General features: G+C 54.2%; 1 protein-coding gene across 4 annotated transcripts in view; it reads left to right on the top strand.

Annotated features, from left to right (window-relative positions):
- The window catches only part of RAB11FIP5 (RAB11 family interacting protein 5), a 35,626-nt gene that overhangs the window by 11,244 nt on the left and 9,395 nt on the right, over positions 1-14,987 (top strand). The window contains exons 3-4 of one of the 4 annotated variants that reach the window (XM_071753129.1): positions 1,289-2,018; positions 11,028-12,716. In XM_071753129.1, the coding sequence (XP_071609230.1) occupies positions 1,289-2,018; positions 11,028-12,716 (2,419 nt within the window). Of the gene's footprint in view, positions 1-1,288; positions 2,019-4,997; positions 6,183-11,027; positions 13,431-14,987 lie in introns of those variants that run through there. The other 3 variants (XM_071753128.1, XM_071753131.1, XM_071753130.1) reach the window with 3 other exon arrangements.

The following is a 14,987-nucleotide window of genomic DNA, read 5'->3' as shown; positions in this document are numbered from 1 at the left end:
TTCGCCAGGGGCTGTTGAGCCTTTCCTGAGAATCCATTAACTGATTGCTCACCTAATCACAGGGTAATTACTGAGGCTGGAAAAGACCTCTGAGAGCATCAAGTCCACCCTGTGACCTGACACCAAACCATGGCACTGGGTGCCACCTTCAGCCTTTCCTTAAACACCCCCAGGGATGGTGACTCCACCACTGCCCTGGGCACTCCATTGGCTTGGAAGGGACCAATCCCACTCCAAGCACCCAAAATCCTGCTCAAACCCTCTGAGATGTTTCTGATGTGCCAGATGTTCTCCCCACTGGCAGTAATGTTCCTGCCAGAGCAGGAGGGGAGATGTCTCAGGTTTTGCTTTTCATGCTGAGCCTTTCTATGAACCCCCTGGTTCCACCAGCCATGAGGGTGCTTTAGGACCTTCAGGATGTTTTTTTGGCTTCTTCTCTGCCTCCTACAAGCAAACCCCTCATGCTGACTCCTTGGAGAAAGCCCTTGGGAGAGGGCTGGGCCAAGCAGAGCACGTTGCTGCTGTCTGATGAGATGCCTCCAGCTCAGAGGCAAAGCTGAAAGAAACCCTGGCGGGTTCCTGGTGATTAAAGCAATCCAAGCTGATTTGCAAACAAAAAGGGCCCTTGTAGTGAATTAATTCTTGCAACCAAAATCTATAATTAAATGGTTGGATTGGCTGCAGACAGTGAGTTCCCACGTTGGGTGGGAGTCCCTGGGTGGGGGTGAAGCTGCCTCTGGGTGTCTGTGGGGTGATGGTCCTGCAGGGACAGAAACAGCTCCAGCTGGGAGGGGGGAGCAGCTGCCTGGGACCCTGACCCCAGAAATGTGCTGAGGGTTGGGAATAACCCCAGGGGGAGCAGTGGGAAGGAGAAGGAGGTGCTGGAGCCTCCTGGCCTGGGCTGTTGGAGCAGAGTTGGGAGGCTCCTTGCCTCTCATTCACTGCAAACTCCTGTGGAAGGAGAGACCTTTGCAGTAGCTCCTGGGTCATTTCTTATTGATCTGGGGTCCTCTCAGAGGAGGGGTTTGTCAGCTCACAGAACCTCCCCTCCTGGTCCTGATCCTGTGGTGGGAGGGGATGAGCTGGGGGAGGGAGTGCTCCAGCCTGCAGAGCCACATCCCTGTCACCCCCTCTTTGCATCTCCAGTGGGTTTAATTACAATCCAGCAGAGCCCGGGAGGGAGAAGTGATTTCACTAATCCCTGGGGTATTTGCAAGCAGAAGATGATGTTTGCCAGGCCTGTTCCTCAGGTGGCCTCACCTCTGCCTTGTGTTTTATCCCCTTCCAGGGAAGGATCAGCTCTCCTCTCCCAAGCTGACCCACAAGAGAGCCTTCAGTGACGATGTCTCCCAAGTCAGCCCCGTCCTGGAGCCCAAAGCAATCCAAAACCTGAAGCCAAAGAATGACCCCGTGTCCAGATCTTCCCTCTGCATCAACGGGAGCCACGTTTACAGTGATGAACCTGCCCCAAAGAGCCCCATCTCTTCCACCTCCCAGAGCTCAGCACCTCTGCCCCTGCCCAGCATCCCCAGGAGGCAGGAGGAAGGCTTTGGCTTCACCCCCCTCCATCCCGACTCCCAGGAGGTGCCTTGGGGGCTCAGCAGCATGGAGAGGATGCAGCAGAGAGAGGAGCCCAGGTTCATCCCATCTCCTCCCAGTTTGGCTTTGCAGGAGGAGCTGAAGGTCTCCACCAGAGCTGTCACCCTCAGCAACCACCTGGGCAGAGCCAGGATGGAAGAGCAAGGTCGCTTGGAGAACAAACCCAGCCAAGCTGCAACACCCCTGGTGTCCTCCACGGAACCCACCAAGGACAAAGAGCCCGAGGAGATGAAGAAAGAGGAGAAGAAAGCCAAGGGAGGGCTCTTCCACCACGGGGGCACCAAGGGAGAGGTGGGGAGCAAAGCCCCCGGGGAGAAGGTGGGACCCTCCCTCCACACCACGGCTGGGGGAGAGGAGAGGAGTAAAACCAGTGGCTGGTTCGGGTCAAAGGAGCCCAAAGAGTCCCCTCAGAAACCCAGGTCAGTGCCACGGGGGGGTGTTGAGCTCAGGGTGCTGCCCCAGCCTCTTGTCTCCAGCAGCTCTGCTGTTTGAGGACCCCTCCCCATTGCTCTGGTAGCAGGGGAAATGCTGCCTTGGTCTCCGGTGTCTCAAAGGGGGGGTGGTTTTTCCTGGCTCCTCCCCTGGTTTCTGCCACAAACCAGCTCAATTTGTCCTCCTGGGCAGTGTTTCCCAGTTGGGGGAAAGGAGGGATCCAGTTGCTGGAGAGGGAGATGTTTCCTTCTTGCAGAGGTGAGGCTCGGCAGGGCCATGCTGAGAGTTTCTGTGTCCTGGAAGGAAAGGATTGTGATCCTTCCATCAGCTAAAGAAGCTTCCAGGGCAGCCAGTGGAGAACATGAGCAATAGTCACCTGGAATCACATTTTTTTGGGATTTCCCACCCCAGCCTGGGGTACAGCCTCTGGTCCTGATCATGGATATTCCTGAACTAACTACTCCCAGCCCTGCTCTTTCCTCTTCCCATCCCACCCCAGCCTTCTCCCCGTTGTGAATCTCTGTAGCTGTTCTCTCCCTGTGTGATGTTTCAGCTCTCCAAGCCCTCAGCACTGGATTTGGGGCACACCAAACGTGGAGCTGGGGTGTTATCTGTGGTTGTCACCCACATCCATCCTCCTACAGCTCAGCTGAGCTCCAGAGGTTGTCCAGGCACCCAGTTTGGTGTTACCATTGCTCAGAGAGAGGGAGCAAACAGGACTGAAAGCATCCAGGCAAAATAACCCAGCAGCTGAGAGCTGGTGGAGTCCAGAGGGTTGATTTCTTACAGAGATTTTCTGATCTGGGATGACTTCAACCTTGTTTGTTCAGCAGAAAGATTTTAATTCAGCCTAAGCCTCCTCTAATGAGGGAGGGCACTCCTGGTTTATTCAACCCAACCAGGTTCCCACGTGGGTTAAACTGCTTCTCAAGTCAGAGATTAGTCAGGGGGTGCTGAGCTCCTGGCTCCAGAGCAGGGACAGCCCCAAAAAAGCCTCCTCTTCCCACCCCACAAGAAGACATCGTGGCCTTTAAGGCCCACAGGAGGCAAGAATGTGCTGTCACCCCCTTCCCATGGCCTGAAAGCCACTTTGTCCCCATGCTGGGTGTCCTTTCAGCCCAAGGTTTGTTTCTGAGTGCTGTGGTTGAGGAAGGACAGGGGATGTTACCACTCTGGGTTATTCTTTTCTTTTTAGTCTTTTAAGTCCTAGAATAGGGAAGATCATGCCTGAAAAATAAACCCATAAAAAGGTCCTGATGGACTCAGATGTCTTCAGGCAGGTCCTGAGCACATGGACAGTTGCAGAGGTCCCTGAGATGCTGCTGGTTTCTGCCAACCCTCTGCCTGGTTTTAAGTCATGGAAGCATAGAATGATCCTTAGAATGGGTTGGGTTGGAAGGGACCTCAAAAATCATCCATTCTCAACCCCCTGCCATGGGCAGGGACACCTCCCACAGCCCAGGATGCTCCAAGCCCCATCCAACCTTCAACACCTCCAGGGATGGGGCATCAAAACCTCCCTGGGAAACCCATTCCAGTCTCTTACTCCCCTCCTGGTGAAGAATTTTTTCCTAATATCCAACCCAAATCTCCCCTCTTTCAGTTTAAAACTGGACCCATTCCCAGCATTATTCCTTTCCCAGAGGATTTCCACTCTGTGTTTTGTTGGTTGGTGGTTTTTTTTGGTTTTTTTTTTTTTTTAACCTACTTCAGTGCTCCCAGTTTAATTCCAAGCTAAGCTTTCCTTCAAGTTGGTTTTCCATAGGCCCCATCTGCTTCATGTCAGGAGAAACCTGGGTGGCTCCTGCCACAGCATCTCCTCCAGCTGGGGTTTTCCACCCCCAAAAGTAGGAGATAGGGCGGGTTGGAGGGAAAAAATTCACAGGGGCCCCTTTTGGGGTGTTTATAAGCTTCTGAATGGGCTTTAATTGCAGTTGGCAATTTGAAAATGGGCAGTAATGAGCTTAGGAGGGATTTAAGGGAGATGCTGGGAGAAGTCTCAGGGAGGAGGGTGAAGTCCTAGAGCTGCCTGGCTGGGAGGGGGAAACCCAAAGGCTGGGGCTTTGGGGAATGTCCCAAACAGCATTGTCCTGGCATATGGTCCAGGGAGGTGGTGACTGAGTCCCAGTTGATGCAGGAATGGCCTTTCCATCATCCCAGGGAGGTGGAATATCCCTGCTTCCTGGTCCTACATTCCTTCTGACCATTGCAACATCATTACTTGTGTTATTTACACACAACTCATAACTTTTCTCATTTTATTCTCCTTCCTGACACTGAAACACTTCCTTACACTGGGTCCAGTCACAGCTGTTGGGGAGCTCTTTAGGGTCCTGGTGGCCTCAGGGTGAAAGTGCCAGCTGCACTCTGCCCATCAAAGGTTTTTGGGCTCAGATCTGTGGCAGCCCTGAGCTGCAGATCTGTTCTGGGTGTCCCTCTGCACCTGGAGGAGCTCCTCAGTTTAATTCCAGAGCTGACAACGAGTTCACCTTTGCTTTGGGAGGGAGAACCACCCTCTGCATCCAGCAGTTCTTAAATTTTAAAGGAATTTTGCCCTCCTGATGCTGGAAGCTTCGTGGCTCCTCTCAGCTGAGCAGCAAACTGCATTTTCTCCCCTTTTTGCCCACCATGGGTAGGTCAGGTTTCACCCAGAGCTGAATTTGGGGGGAGAGCATCAAAAAACCATCACCTCAACCTGCAGTCACTTGAGATGCCATTAGAAAGATGCTTTACAGCTGAGGCTTCCTTTAGCCTGCAGCTCAGAGGGGTTTTTCCCAGTTTTTCTTTACAGTTTGCCTGGTTTTTCCCAGTTTGCCTTCACAGTTTGTCTGTTTTGCCCCAGTTTGCCTTTAGCCCCTTCCTAAAAGCAGGAACCTGCTGGCTTGGGGCTGCTTTCAACTTCAGCTTCCTAAAAAGCCTTTTAGCTCTGTGATTATTTTTTTTTTTTTTTTTTGCTGAGCCTTCAGGAGGGCAGAGGAGCTGCCAACCAACCAACCAACCTTCCTGTGCTCTTCCCCAGGGAGAGGGATGGATATTCCTGCCCTCATCCCTCCTGTGCTTGCTGGTTTGGGATGGGGAAGCAGGTCCCACAGGTTCTGCCTTTCCCCCCCTCCCAGCTTTGCTGATCCCTGGGCTTTGATTCCAGCTGGATCAGGAGCAGTAGGAAAGCAGTGTTTGCTCTTTGGAGACCCAAATAAAAGCCTGTTGGGGTTTGATGTTTTTTTTTATTTTATTTAATTTTTTTTTAAGGCTGTGTGGTCAAGGGTTGTATGTAAGGAAGAAGCTCAGCAGGTTTATCTGAGGCAAAGCCTGGGGCTGAAACAATTGCTTGAATTACTTTCAGGGTTTCCTCCAATGTTATCAGAGCTCCCCAGGTCCTGCTTCCTGCACTGGGAGTCAGGAGGATAAAATGAGGCTGTACCTCGTGCTTGGCAGTGGGAAAAAAGAGAAACTCAGCTCCCTCTTGTACAAATAATTGTGTCACCTTGGCAGGTTAAAGCCCTTCCCTCTCTCACTGCTTTCATGGGGGAAATGTCTAAAAACCACTCCCCACTTGGGCTCTCACTTCCCTTTGCCACATCCAGCAGGGGGGCCAAATATTGCCTGGAATTCTTCACCCTTCAGCACAGGGATAAAAAAGTTCATTTCCTAAAAGCTGGGAATGGGAAGGAGGTTTGGAGCAGGGCCCCAGGACAGGGGGGAGCAGGCAGGTGAGGTTGAACAGCCCCCTCCAAACCACTCCTGAATGGATGGGGAATTCCAGAGCAGGAGCTGGGAGGCTGCAGAAGTTTAGGAAGAGGAGCAGGGAGTCATGAGGAGCAGGGCAGGGGGGTGATGGTGATGTTCTGGTCACACCTAGGGCACAGGTCCTGTGTTTCCAGGAGCTGCAGAACTCTTGGATCAGTAGGAACCATCAGGGATGGAGCTGGGCATCTTCCCTCTGGGATGAGGGTCCTGCAAGGCTGGAAAAAAATGTCTCTGCAAATGCCTCTGCCTTCCTTTTGCCTCCTGAGCTCCTGTTTCCCAGGGATGGAGATGGAGCAGGATGGGGAATTGGGTCCTAAAGTGCCACCAGCTCAGCCCTGGGGGGACAAGCTGTGGTGTAGCTGTGCAGGAAGAGCCCCCCAACCCTAAAAGTGGTAAAAAACACCTCTGTCTGGGCTCCCCCTGCCCAGATCCTCTGCTGTTCATTATTCATTAATATTCATTAATTCATTAATATTGATATTATTCATTAATTAATTCATTTATTTGTTTTATTTCTCTGGTTTGGTTGCAGATCTCTGTAAAACCTTTGTCCTGGGGATGATGGGGCAGGTGGGGAGGGCAAAGTGGTTTTGTTGCCCAGGTACCCAACCCCCTGACTCTCACCTCTCCATCTGTGATTTAAAAGCAACCTTTCCCCATATTCCCTGATCCCTTCCCACTCGGTACAAAAAAATATCCCAAGCTGCTCTTCCCAGCCCCTGGCTGCACAAAATCCTGCTGTGCCAGACTCCTCTGCACCCCTGGGAGGAAATTCCTCATCCCTGCCAGGCTTTGAAGCTGCTGCTGGGGCCTCCAGCACCCTGGTCCTGCTGGTTTGTCACCTTCCCAGCTTCCCCAGGGGGAAACAGTGCAAAAAAAACCCAAAACCCCCCAGTTTTGTGAGTGGTCTGGCCATGGCATTTCCCTGGATCCAAGCCCTCCTGGCAGGGATTTTCCATGAGTGTCAGCTCAGCTCTTAACCTCAGCAGATTAAGGCTGGGTTTGAGTCCTGCCCTCCCCAAATTCCTGCTTTTTTTTTTTTTTTTAATTATTATTTTATTTCTCAGCGCATGTGCTGTTCCCTTTATCTGCAGGGTGCAGAGTTCCCCACCCCCTTGCAGATGGGGATGGTGTTGTGTGGCTGCAGGGCTGGGCTGGCTGAAATTCAGGCCAAAAAAAGAAAAAAAAAATTTTTAAAAAAAAATGAAAAAAAATATATTAAAATCCCACGTTGAAATAAGAGTTTCCATCAGGGGGGTTGCTGAGCAATATTTAATTTTTTAAATTTTTTTTTTTTTTCTTCAATTTTGTTTTTTGAATGCTGAGAGGCTGCCAGACAAAGAAATGAGGGCAGGAAGGTACCTGCTATTTCTTTTGGCTGCTGGAGCTGTGTGCTGGGGGGAGGGAGGAGGAGGAGGAGGGCTGTGAGTCAGCAAAGATTTCCCAGCCAGGCTGCTGCAAGCAGAGGTTTCCCTCTAGAGGAACACACTGACCTCCCAGCTCCTGCTCCCATGGAGCATCCTTCATCCAAAGAGGGATTTTTAGAATCAGGGAAGGGTTTGGGTTGGAAGGGACCTTAAAATCCATCCCATTCCCACCCCCCTGCCATGGGCAGGGACACCTCCCCCAGCCCAGGGTGCTCCAAGCCCCATCCAACCTTCAGCACTGCCAGGGATGGGGCAGCCACAGCTTCCCAACCTGTTCTGGGACTCAGCACCCTCAAATTAAGGAATTTCTTCCCAATATCCAACCTCAATCTCCCCAAGTTGGGAACCATTGCCCCTTGTCCCCTCCCTGCACTGGGTGGTGGTGGGGAGAGCAGGGCCAGGCTGGAAACAAAAATCCAGGGGTTGTGCTGAGGAAAGGGGTTAAAATCCAGGGATTTTTGTCCTGAGGAAAGGGGTTTAAATCCAGGGAGACCCACATGGGCTCTGCTGCCAGGAGTTTGGGGCTGGGGGGGCTTCGTGCAGCCCCTGAGCAAAGCCTGGGGGGTCCCAGCAGGAGTGGGGATGGGCAGGGGAAAGGAGACTTTAATTTTCCTACCTTTAGGGGGACTTGGGAGAGGAAAATTGAATTTCCCCCTCCACAAAAAAAAAAAAAAAAAGAAAAAGCATTTAAGTTCTGTCTTTATATTTTTAGCTTGGGTGGGGCTGGAGGTGCTGGGGGGGGATGATAGAGGATTGCTGCCTGGCAGGGGAGAGGGTTGGGTTCCTTCCCTTCCAGAAATGCTTCCCATCCCCACCACCTCATTTCTCAGGCAAAATGGAACCTTCACATTGCTGCATCCTGACCCTAACGTGGGGATCAGGGTGGGGATGGGGCAGTCGTGGGCTTGCTGGAAGCATCACCCCAATTCCTGCTGGCCCCAGGACACAGATGCACAACATCCATGCTGGGATGTGGCCGAGAGCTCCTTGGGTCCAGCACCCCGGGAGCCCCATGGTGGCTCAAGGAAGGAAAACAGGGACAAAGCAGGTGGGTTTGGAGAGTCCTTGGAGACCTTGAAGAGACCTTGGAGCTGTTCTTCCACCCATGTGGTGGGAATCAGTGCAATTCAGGGCAAGGAGATGCTCTGGATCAGGTGTCCCTTGGTAGGAACTCCAACCACTCCTTCCCCTGGCAGCTGGGAAGCTCATTAGCAGCAAGCACTCATTAGGAGCCTGAAGTGATGATTGCTCTGGGGGCATTCAGCAGAGTTGGCTGGGACAGACCTTGCTCCCTCTTATCCCTCCATCCTGTTTGAACAGAATCAGCAAGGAGGGGTTTTTATCTCCACCAAAACATGAACTCCAGTTCCAGCCAGAAGGAGCAATCTCAGGAGCAGGCAGAGGTGGGAGAGCAGCCACCACCTGAGATCCTGGTGCTTTGGGTTGGCCTTTGCCACCTTCCCTTCCTAGCTGGAAAGGTGAATTTGTCCTGGTTTGCCCTGTTGCACCCCAGATAAAACCTCTTTGTGGATGCTCTGAACATCCCCAGGTTGCCCTTGGGGTGCTGAGAAGCTTCTCTCCTCTTCTGGAGAGCTTAAATTTGAGGGTGATGAGGGAAAAAGGTCAATTTCCAGCAAGTGGCAGTGAACAGGACACAGCTTGAGCTATGGGGAGCACCCAGCAGCACAGAGCTGCCTCCAGCTCCTCCATCACTTCTGGAGGTTTCCTGGGATCTCCAAAGATTTGGGAAGAGCAGAGCTGCTGAGTTCCCCCCTCTGGAGGGTTGTGCCTGGCTGCCTGCCCTGAGCTCCCCTGATGGACATGGGGACACCACGGGTGCCACCACTGCTGCTTGGTGACAGCAGGAGAGGGCACCCACGAGCTGCAGTTTTGAGTAGAAATGAAGGGTTTGAGCCTTTTTGTGTGTGTGTGTGTGTGTGTGTGTGTGTGTGCTTGACTTGCTGGTCCTGCTGAGTAGGACCTGGTGTAGTGTCTGGTGGGTGCTGGAGGTGAGCACATGGTGCTTGGGCACTTGCTGTGTGGGTCACCTACCTGAAAAATGAGGCTGAGGGGAGTTTGGTGGCATTGGTGGTGTGAGGAGGCACCTTTCCAAGGTAGCTGTTTGGAAGCTGATGGATGAGGAGGGGTTTGGAAGCAATCTGGGGTGGGGAGATGTGGGTCCTGCCCATCCCTGCATCCCTCGTGGCCCACTGGGTGCTGCTGGTTTGTCACCCTGCCTGCTTTAAAAGCAACCAGTGCTGCCTGCACCTTCACACATCACTAACTTTTTGCCTCAAGATGGCATTTTTGAGCTTTAAAATGTGCCTGAAGGGTTTTTATGACATCTGTAGTACCAGCTGGAAGTTGATGTCCAAGCAGCTTCCCCAGTTGGCAGAGTGGTGACCATGGGTTTCCAGAGCCCTCTGGGCTCCCCCCAGCAGCTGGGCTGAGGCAGGGAAGTACCCAGGGGTAGCTCCAGGGCTGGACATGTCCCATTTCTTTTAGCAAAACAGTTGTTTGAGTCATTCTGTGTTAAACTTGGGTATGCCCAGTGTCATTATTTCTCCCACACCAGACCTGGGGTCTCTGCTGGTGCAGGAGGAATGAATTCCCCCACTTTGGTTCTGGGATAGTGCAGCCACTTGTGCTGGGGTCAGATCTCCCCATCCTGGGGTTGGGGTTGTGTCTGGCAGGGGTGAGCCAAGGGTTGAGGGGTGTCAGGGAATGGGGGGGTTGGGGCACTGGTTGGCCCCAGTGCTTCATGATGAGAAAACCTCTCAAACAGCCACCCCAGCCCTGGTGAGGTTTCCTCAGGGATGGCCCTGCTTGTTGCTGGAGGAATTCCCAAAAAGGAGGCTGGATGAAACCCCCAGGAAAGGTCGGTGTGATCCCTCTGGAAAAGGCAGCAAAGACCCCGCTGCCTGACTCTGGAGGTGGAGACCAAGATGTGCTGAATCCCTTCCTCCTCCTTGGGGTCCCAGGGAGGGCTTCAGGCATCTCAGGGCAGAAGTGATGTTACGAAGGACACGTGGGGTGGGTGGGCAGAGTCAGGAGCAGAACCAGAACCACATCCTGGCCACGTGCTCCCTCCTGCTCCGCTTCCCCAGCTGCTCACAGCCACTCCACCTCCTTCCCCCTGGTGCAGGAGGGAGCACCAGAGCTGCTGCCATCCTGGTAGGTTGCCAAATGAGGGACTGGGGTCAACTGGGGAAGACTTCACTCTTTTGTGGTCTTACTGGCTCATGTCCCAGCTCCTTGTGTCCTGGGTCAGGACCAAAACCACGAGCAGAGTGCTCGGGCTGCAGGAGGGGGGGAAAAAAACCTCTTTGGAGCTCGTGAGGCAGAAAAGGGGAACTTTGGGGGCCTGTTGTAGAAGAAGGGCTGCCCTTTCCTGTTTGTGTGCATGCCCTTTCCACGCCTTGACTCCATAATCATCGCTCTGCCTAACAAGAGAGAAGAGATTTGGTCCTTGCATTGCTTTGGAGTGTGTGTGGTGTATGCTTACAGCACTGTCACAGCATTAACCAGGAGGACTGTTTTGTCTTCCCTCCACAGCCTGGAAGTGTCTCCTCAGGTAGAAACCAGCTCAGATGCTCCTTCTCATTTTCCTCCCTGCTCCCCTGCCAGTTTTCCTCCTGCTGCCGTAGCCCACCTCGCTAGCATGCCCAGTGCTAACCTCCCTCCTGCTCCTGGAGACAGCCCCTCGGGATGCTTGTCCCCTACCAACCCATTCCTCAGCTCCCTGCAGAGCAATCCTTTCTTTGAGGACCTCCTCGCTGACCAGGTACTAAATTCTCCTTCACCTACTCACTTTTTCTCTAGTTTCCTGTCTGGGCCACGTGCTCCAACCGAGGTCGCTGGGAACTTTTATTCCTCTGAGGATTGCAGCCCCTCTGCCTCCCTAAGGCACAAAGACCCCGGGAGAGATTCTCCAACCAAAAGCGTTGGTGTCCCCGTTCCAGAAACAACTCCCACAGCAGAAAATCTCCCTCCTCTGGATGAGAAACCCACCGTCCCCCCTCCCCTCTCGGAGTGGGACGACACCTTCGATGCCTTTGCCACCAGCAGGCTCAAACCAGAGCTGAAGAAGGAGAATTTCTTTGCCTCGGTGGTGGCAGAGGGCATGGCTTTCATCGATGATCCCGATGCTGCCGGCCCCGTGGAAAGGTCACCCGAGCCTCCTGAGGAGAAGGGGGTGAAAGGATTTGACAAGCCTGACTCCCAGCTGGGCAGTGAAATTCCTGCAGCTCTAAGGTCCTGGACCAACTTCTCCGGTTTGGATGTGGGAGCCAACCTGGTGAGCACCACCCAAGAAGCGACGGTGATCGAGGACGTGCTGAGCCCGGGGTCTGTGGGCAGGAGGAGGAAAAGCAGCACTCCAACGGTTTGGACATCTGCCTTTGCCTCGGGAAATCCGGGGGAAAAAGAGGCTTCCACACCACCAACCTCTGAGAAGAGTCTCAGGGAGGAAGGGGACAGCAACGAGGAGGAACCTTCCAGTGCAGGGACCAACGGGTGGATGACCATTGCCACCGAAACGGCTCCTGAGCTGCCAGAGAGCACCCAAAACGTGGCTGAGGAGCAGGAGGAGGAGGCTCAGGAGAGGAGGTTCAGCCCCCAGCCAGCCCTGCTGGCCCACGGCACCCTGGAGGCCCGCACCGTGGTGGCCGTGTCCCCCCGGGTGCTGGGGGACGTGGCAGCACGAGGGTTCCCCGTGACCCCTGAGCCAGGGAGGGAGCCCCAGGGTGCTGGGAGTGAGGAGGAAACCTTTGACATCAGGGCATCAGTCTACAGGCTCCAGGCCAGCATGAGGCTGGAGGTTGGTGAAGGACACCTGGGCCTCGGCTCTGATGGTGGCCAGAGGCACCTTGTCCCCTCTCCGTGGACAGAGAAGGAGGAGGTGGCCTCTGGCTCAGCCCTGCCACCCCCAAAACCTCCCAGGTGGTTTGCAGCCACTGGTGGCAAGGAAAATGATGATGATGAGGAGGAGGAGGAGGATGTGGTGGGCATGAAGGCAGATGTGGAGGTGCTGGGGAGCTGTGGGAGCACTGAGCCCCCTGTCCTGGCGTCCCCCGATCCACCTGCACTGGGAATGGACGTAACTGCAGCTGGGAGCCAGTTCCTGGTGTCTGAGGATGCTGAACCTGCCCCTGTGGAGTCAGGAGATGATTCAGGAGTGAAAGGGGACACTTCCCTAGGGGAAGGTGACACAGATGCAGCTGAGCACTTTGAGACTTGCCCATCCAAGTTCTCCCTAGATGGATTAAGCCCCTCGGGTGCTAAGGAGAGCTGGAGACAGCCAGGCTCATCCCCTCTGCTGGGGGGTCCAGATGGTGCCAGGTGGGAGATGGCCTCCAAAGAGGAGCTGTTCCCTGAGGACCTCAGTACATCAGGACCAAACCCACCTTCCAAGCTTGACCTGGGCCAGGCAGAAACCTTCTGGACAGCTCTGGAAGAGCAGGAGGCAGCGGGTGCCCCCCAGGGCCTCGACCCGACGGCACAACCCCAAAGGTTAGAGTGTGGGGAGAGACCACCCCAGCCTGAGCCAGCGTGGGGTGATGGTCAGGGGTGGCACGGGCCACTGGCCAGCCCCGTTGGGCAAGTAGGAGACCAACCTCAGCTTTGTGACCCCGTGGCAGTGGCAGAGCAGGGCAGACCCCCCCCCGGGCAGCCTCAGGGGCCGTGGCGCCGAGGCCACGGGATGGACTTCAGGAAGGCTGAATTCTGGAAGCCAGATAGGGAGGAGGAGAAGCACGAGCAGGACACTTCATCCCCGAGAAATCCCTTTGCTCCAGCACTCATCCCAAACACCCCAACCAATCCCTTTGTGGAGAAGCCACCAGCCCCCCTCCCTGTCCAAGCTGTGCTGCCTGAAAAGCTTGGCCACGGAGACTCCGGCATCGCCCGGGAAGCCCTTGGGTACCAAGGCTTCCAGCCCACTAACCTCCCCGAGGACCTGCTAGCCAAGCCTCCTCCTTCCCTGCATGCCAGCCAGCCCTTGGCCTTCTCCACCCCTTTCCTTGTGGCTGCCACTAACCCTCCAGAGTTTGATTTCCCCTCCCCTCTCGCGTGCCCCCCCAGCAGCGGGGTCCCCGCCGCCGCCAGCCGCGCAGCCGCCCAGCCCTGCCCTTTGCCGCAGTCCGGTGACACCCAAGCTTCAGCCCTCGTGGTTTTGCCCAGGGAGACACAGCCAGCTGAGAAGCCTTTTTGCCAGCAGATGACCAGGTGAGCACTCCGGGGAAGTTATTTATTTTTTTTAATTTTTTTTTTTTTGGTAGAGGTGAAACCCATCTCCCTTCTGCCCTTACGGGACGGAGGACCCCGGCTCGGTGTCGGCGGCTCGCGGTTGGGTTGACTCTTGAGGAGGCCACTTCACGTGTTGCTCACCTTCCCGTGGTCCCAGAGAGTCCAACCTCAACTGCTTGAAGCCTTGGCCATGGTGGGGAATGGCTGCTGGTCTCCTGGGTTTGCCCTTTGGTGCATCCAAGACCTCCCCCAGCTGCAAATCCAGCTGCAGCAGAACTGCCTCTGCCTCTCGCTCGGTGCTGATTTTGGCTCCAGCATCTTCCCTGTGCTTGCAAAACGAGGTGCCCTCTGCATGCCTGCCAGGAGAGCTTCCAGCCATTAATGCTCTCATGAGTCCCTTCCATGGCATGCGTGCAGCTGCTGCCCTTTCCCTTTTCATTAATTCAGCTTTGGTTTCTCCTCCTTTTAGACCATCGGGTACTAAAAACCTTCTTCCCTCCGTAGCCAAAAAAAACCAACCAAAAAAAAGCCCCGTGTAGTTTCACCAAGGTGTTGGCAAAATGCTGTTCTCTTCCCCTCCTGCTGGTGATGAGGCCAGTGGGATGACTTCTCGAGGGGAAGGGGAAGGAGGGGGTACTGTGGTGCATCAGAGGACAGAAGAGGCTGTTCCTCCCTCCAGGTCAGTCTGGGGCTTGTGGAAATGCCACCAAGCAGAGGAAGGTGCTGGGTTTAGGGCTCTGTGTCCCTTCAGTTCATCACCTTCTGCTCTGCCTGGGCAGGAGAAGGGTGGTCGTGGGCTCTGCCTGAAGCTTTTGGGGTGTAACATGGTGACCTGGGTCCTCTAGCAGTGACTTGTGTGTGCAGCCTCACCTCTGTGCCAGGAGGCAAATGAAGCTTCATGGAGACACTGAAATGATAAAATCCCACCTGGCCCAAGGACAGGATTGGGCACATCCCCATGGAGAGAGGGAGAGGAGGAGGATGGTGACAGCAGAATTCAGCTGAGCTCCAGGCCTCCTGTATGGGTATCCCCCCTTGGGATGCAGTGTGGCTTTGGTGTGCAAAATGGCCTTGGGGTCCAGACTCCAAGATGGGTCTGTTAGGTGACTCTTTTCCCTTTTTTTTCGTTTTAATTTATTGAGGCCAGATCCTCAAATCAAATTTTTGATTTGATCATTCATTCTCCAACCTTTAACCTTGCTAAAATCTGCAGATAGGAGGCACACAGAAACCCCTTGGGACTTTGGGGATGTTCATCATGATTCATGGAAAGAGAAGTGTCCTGCAGAGGGTAAAATCAGGCAAGGGGAGGAGTGTATTCCCAAGACCCTCTTTGTGCATTTTACATGCTCAGTCATCTTCAGGCTTGGCTGTGCCTCCACCCAAGGCCTGACTTGCTCAGGGGGAGAACATGGGCTTGGACCTAAAGCTGGTTCTGTGTCAGAGCTGGCTTTTGGCATGGGACATGTCTGAGAAGTCCTGAAACATCTCTGCTCTGGTTTCTCTACCTGTAAACCTGGATGGTTTGGAGACTTC

Source organism: Heliangelus exortis, chromosome 10, assembly GCF_036169615.1.
Source record: "Heliangelus exortis chromosome 10, bHelExo1.hap1, whole genome shotgun sequence".
Taxonomy (NCBI): Eukaryota; Metazoa; Chordata; class Aves; order Apodiformes; family Trochilidae; genus Heliangelus; species Heliangelus exortis.
Note: the sequence above shows the minus strand (reverse complement) of the source record. Positions and strands in the feature narration are given on the sequence as shown.